The sequence below is a fragment of the Xenopus laevis genome, chromosome 7L (assembly GCF_017654675.1).
Source record: "Xenopus laevis strain J_2021 chromosome 7L, Xenopus_laevis_v10.1, whole genome shotgun sequence".
Classification (NCBI taxonomy): domain Eukaryota; kingdom Metazoa; phylum Chordata; class Amphibia; order Anura; family Pipidae; genus Xenopus; species Xenopus laevis.
In genome coordinates this window covers 37,913,137-37,918,864 of record NC_054383.1, presented here as the reverse complement: position 1 = coordinate 37,918,864, position 5,728 = coordinate 37,913,137, and the positions used below count along the sequence as shown (strand labels likewise).

Here is a 5,728-nt window from a genome sequence, read left to right as displayed (position 1 = left end):
ACTGTTTTTTATTCCCTATACCTTGTATGACAATCTACTGAGAGGAATTTATTTAGTATTATAATTCAGGATTTACTGGTGTCCAATGGGATGTTTTGATACATTGAAGGGAGTTATGTTAATTAATTTATACACACAGGTGTTTAACACTTAACACCCTATATAATGGGTTATCACGAGACACACTTTGAACTCTGATGAAGTGCCAATAGAGAGGGCACGAAACGCGTTAGTTCGCACCACTTACCCACTGCCTGTTATCACTTTTTGCAATCTGAATAAAGCCGCTTTTTCAAAGATGAAGTGTGGCGAGTCTTGATGTGGACGGGCCAGCGCTGAACAGCGATACACAGATTTTGTACTGCAGATGCCGGCTTGGAGTTGCCGGAGTATCGCGAGAGCTGCGGCCGAGACGCCACAAGGAAGGGTGAGCTCCGCTTTAATCTTTCATCACCCGTGTTTCTGTTTCATACAATTTTCTAACTCCGTGGGTGTGATATGGGAAGCGTTTGAGACCCCGATGTGCCTTGGATGATAGCAGCGTACGGAGGATCATACTGAAGTGTGTACGTACGGACATGTGAGCATATTTATTTATATGTGTATATAACTCACAGCAAGGCTTATTATGGCTACTAGTGCATTATTGAGTGAGGCAGTGGGAGTGGACTTAACAACGAATGAAGGGATTGGGAATCTACAGCAAACTAACATCAGGAGATTACAAAAAGCACGCACAGTCTTTGAAGTGGCTGAAGGTGTTACGAGTAATATCCCTGCAACGGCTGAAACTGAACAGCCGGATACAAATATGCATACTATGTTAAAGAAGTTTCAAAAACTATCGATAAAAGAATTGAAGCTTTGGTGGGAAATTTCCACACTACAAAATTATTTGAAAGTGGGTAGAGTACCACGTGGCCTACGGATTAAAAAATTTCCAGCATTTGAAATACAAGATAAGGGCCTAATGGATGATTGGTATGGGGTGTTAACTGACTGCTCCTTGAAATTGATGAAAATACTTATAGATAAATACCAGCAGGAACAGGAGAGACTGGGACAAGAAATCACTCAGATAGAAACTATTATGAATGTTTATAAGGGCAATTCAGATTTCGAAAAATTTATTAAGAAAATGAAAATAGATATTGATACCCTGGAGAACAAGATTATGGAAATGAAACAGAGAAAATTTCTAAGGGATAAATCAGATTATGACCAAAATAGAGTATTCTCCTGGGGAATGAGACTGAATCCACAACGGGGGAGATGGGAGCGTATGAAACCAACTTTAAAAACAGAGAGATATCGAGGTCAAGGGAACAGAATTAATGCTGATATATCCTGTGCAGGGTCTGAAGTTTCTTCCCCTAGTGTCTCTTTTTTAGTGACATCGGGCAGCGATTTGGATGCGAGCCAAGAAGAGGAGGACGACGAATCAATCAATCTGATCAAGAGAAAAAGAACAGAAAACGGAAAAGGGGCAAGAGAGGAGGAAATAATAAACATCAAAAGAACAACAGGACCCAAGAAAGGGAAAAGCAAGATGGTGGCGAAGAAGAGATAATACGTGATGATGTGGACTTTGAAGATCTGGTAATTAACTTATCTGGACACATGTTAACGGAGGGGGATAAGATGTTATTGAACAAAGGATTGACTTTTTGCCCCTCAATACATTTTTCATTAATTGATACGATTGTGGATGTAAATAAGTTTACTAGACTACTAGCCCTTAAGAGATTTTTTAGCCCTAAATACAACTGTGAAAACCAAATATTGGGGGATATAGATATACAGAATTATCTTACACAGGATGTCTTAGAGGCGATAGATACCTTACAGGCAGATGATGATCAATTAGCAATATTGCCCCGAGATGTTGTAGATAGTAGCAAAGCAGTGATCCATACCAATTTAAAAACAAAGTCACACTTTAACCCAGTAGGACATAGGGGCCCCTTTGTTGAGAGATTTTACGACTTAGTTGTAAAGGACTTGAGACAACTTTCGGCCAACCTGGAAGTTAAAACAGCTAGACAAAAACAAAATAATTTGACCAAGTCTGAACAACAGGCTCTACAATCTCTCACTAATAATCAAGATATAGTGATAAGGAATTCCGATAAGGGGGGTTCCATTGTGGTGTTGGATCAGGAATATTATGTAATGGATATTTTACAACAACTGAATGATAATAGTAACTATATAAAATTGGAGACAGATCCCACCAAGATTTTTCAAAATAAATTGCGTACCCTGATCCAAGATGGGAAAGGTATGGGGATACTGAATGACAATGAGGTTGAATATATATGGGTGGAACATCCAAGGACACCCATTTTTCACACTTTTCCCAAAGTTCACAAAGACCCTGAAAAACCTAAGGGCAGGCCCATAGTGGCCGGTATAGGGTCCCTCAATGAGGGTTTAAGTGAATATATTGATAAATTAATACAACCGATTGTCATTCAGTTACCTTCATACCTCAGGGATAGTGGCGATGCCATCAATAAGATAAGTGATATTGAATGGGATACCAATTACTTATGGGTAACAATGGATGTCACAGCGCTATATTCCTCGATTAGGCACACTGATGGTGTGCAAGCGCTGCACTACTGGCTGAGACAGAGTCAGTTATACAGCCAGGAACAAAATCAGTTTATATTGGATTCAGTTGAGTACCTATTAAATCATAATTATTTTATGTTTAGTGGGACCTACTATCTACAGAAATGCGGGACAGCGATGGGGGCGCGGTTTGCACCCTCATACGCAAATCTGTTTATGGGCTGGCTAGAGAAGTTCCATATACATAGTACCCCATTATTCCCTAATGTGAAAAGGTATTATCGTTATATTGACGATTTGATACTGGTATGGGAAGGCAGTGAGTTACAGTTGGATCAGTTTGTTAAACAATGTAATACTAATGACAAGAATATTGTGTTCACATACACAAGTGACAGGAAGACTGTTGATTTCCTGGACATAAGATTTGTGCATGACCATCGGGTAGTGCACACTGATGTGTATAGGAAATCGATAAGCCGAAATGCACTTTTATTAAGACAAAGTAGCCATCCAGAACCCCTTTTACGTAGCCTACCGATAGGACAGTTTTTGAGATTGCGACGTAATTGCTCCACATGGGATGCATTTCAATCGAGAGCAATGGAGCTGTGGGACAGACTGATACAGAGGGGCTACACTACTGAAGAAATAAAAATGGCATATGAAAAGGCAGTCCTGAGTGATAGATCGGAATTACTTGCGAAACTAGGAGAAAAAAGAAGTGTAAGAAACAAGAGAATAATGATAAGGTGAAGAAATTGAAATTTATTACCCAATTTAGTTCTGAAGCGAGTGACATACAACGCATAATTAATAAACATTGGAAAATTTTGGGATCAGATCCGATACTGTCAAAACTTGATATGGGTAGACCACAGTTTGTTTACAGGCGGGGACCGAATTTAAGGGACAAATTGTCACCAAGCATGTTACCTGAAAGGAAAATAAATAAAAATTGGCTTACCGTTAAGGGTACATTTAAGTGTGGAGCAAATGTTTGTAAATGTTGTAGGTTTATTAAACCTTCGAAGGATATACGTAGTACTGTTACAAACAAAATTTACAATAATACCACGTATGTCAATTGCCGTACTGGAAATGTCATATACTTGGCCACGTGTCGTTGTGGAAAACAATACGTGGGGAAAACGACTAGAAGATTAAAAGACAGGGTACTAGAACACATAGCATGCATAAATAGGAACGATTTAACTTCAGCAATAGCTGCCCATGTAGTAAATGAACACAATGCTAACGAATACTTTGTCTCATTCCAGGCAATTGAAACTGTCAGTCTGGGGAAAAGAAAAGGAGATATTGATAAACTGTTGTCCAAAAAGGAAATCAAGTGGATACTTTTATTAGAAACAGTATCACCTGAAGGATTGAATAGAGAGTGTGATGTTAAGTCCTATATAGAATAAAAGGGATAGAAAGAGGATGTAATCAAAAACATTTATGTGAGTGTTAACAATTACAATCCCGTGCGATAGTGCTGTAGATTTCTGAACTCCATGGAGGATAAGGGTGAAATTACAATTCCCCTGTGTCCCTTCTTACATATAAAATATAATATATAATAAAATAATAAAAAACAATAAGATAAATAAATAAATAAAGTTGTTAAGTAACATTTGGAATTTATATATATCTCATGTGTGTCAGAAATGAATAATGTATGTGGTTATATATGCATGATACAGCTATATTAACTTAATTTAATTTAAGTAAATATTGAACTATTATATACTAAACTAATGCTGTTACGTGCATATATATACTTTTTAACACCTATTTAAAAGCTTGGTGATTTTAATGGTTACACTATATCTATATTGTATTTTTATATATATTCATGTGGATCAAGAGAGATCCCACATGTAGATATATAGCTTACATTGGGATTTAATGATATTAAACAAATTAATTAATTCATATGTGACGTGAACAAATGAAAGTATTGGTCTTATAGCGTATTGGTATTAAATAGGTTTATTCACAAATATCACTATTTAAATATATATTGTCACAGGAATATTTTTATATTTATATTTATATCCATATTTGTTTGTATATCTTATTTTCCATTTATTGGTGTTTTTATCCACTGTTTTTTATTCCCTATACCTTGTATGACAATCTACTGAGAGGAATTTATTTAGTATTATAATTCAGGATTTACTGGTGTCCAATGGGATGTTTTGATACATTGAAGGGAGTTATGTTAATTAATTTATACACACAGGTGTTTAACACTTAACACCCTATATAATGGGTTATCACAAGACACACTTTGAACTCTGATGAAGTGCCAATAGAGAGGGCACGAAACGCGTTAGTTCGCACCACTTACCCACTGCCTGTTATCACTTTTTGCAATCTGAATAAAGCCGCTTTTTCAAAGATGAAGTGTGGCGAGTCTTGATGTGGACGGGCCAGCGCTGAACAGCGATACACAGATTTTGTAACTATATTGAACACATTTTTTATTTTGCACAGCTTATCTATTTACCCAGTTTTATTTTTATACTGAACAATTCCTTTAACATGAGAAAATTATTATATTGTTGTTACCTTACCAGATGTCAAAAGTACATGCAGTGGTATAACTATGTATTAGCGGACCCTGCAAAGACAGAGGGGCTTGTTAAGGACCTGCATCCTCCCGAGTACTCTCCTGCCTGTACCCATGCTGTCCAATCCATGCGGGCATAGGTGGGAGGGCTCATGGTAATGTAACTTGAAGGGGATCCCCAATTTTGCCGGGGGAGGGCTTAAGTATGTCGTTACATTACTGGATGCATATTGGTTTTTAACACTGCAAGCATTTCTATGAACTTATTCATTCGCCAGCACATTATACAAAGTTAAAACCTATTAGGGCTGTACATAGCAACCGGATATATGTATATTCATATTCAGCTAATTGCTTATTGGGTGATTTTGGCAACTGCAATGGGACACTTAAGTACCTTCTGTATTCAGGTTCCAGACTTTCCCAATAATTTTACAAAGGCACAGATGTTTATACAAAGTGTTCATGCCCAGGGGTGTTAGCAACAAGGCTATAGCATTTATGAACACAAGTGCAATTGTCGATGAATATCATTTTTTACCCATAATACAGCATTTTACCCTGTAATTCAGA

General features: G+C 37.2%; 1 protein-coding gene across 1 annotated transcript; it reads left to right on the top strand.

Annotated features, from left to right (window-relative positions):
• Positions 1–312: 312 nt before the first annotated feature.
• Positions 313–4,308, top strand: LOC121395395. The gene is made up of 2 exons (XM_041568808.1): positions 313–1,599; positions 3,858–4,308. Exon 1 carries the CDS (start codon positions 629–631, stop codon positions 1,568–1,570), a length of 942 nt encoding a protein of 313 aa, XP_041424742.1. The 5' UTR covers positions 313–628; the 3' UTR covers positions 1,571–1,599; positions 3,858–4,308.
• The last annotated feature ends 1,420 nt before the right edge of the window (positions 4,309–5,728 follow it).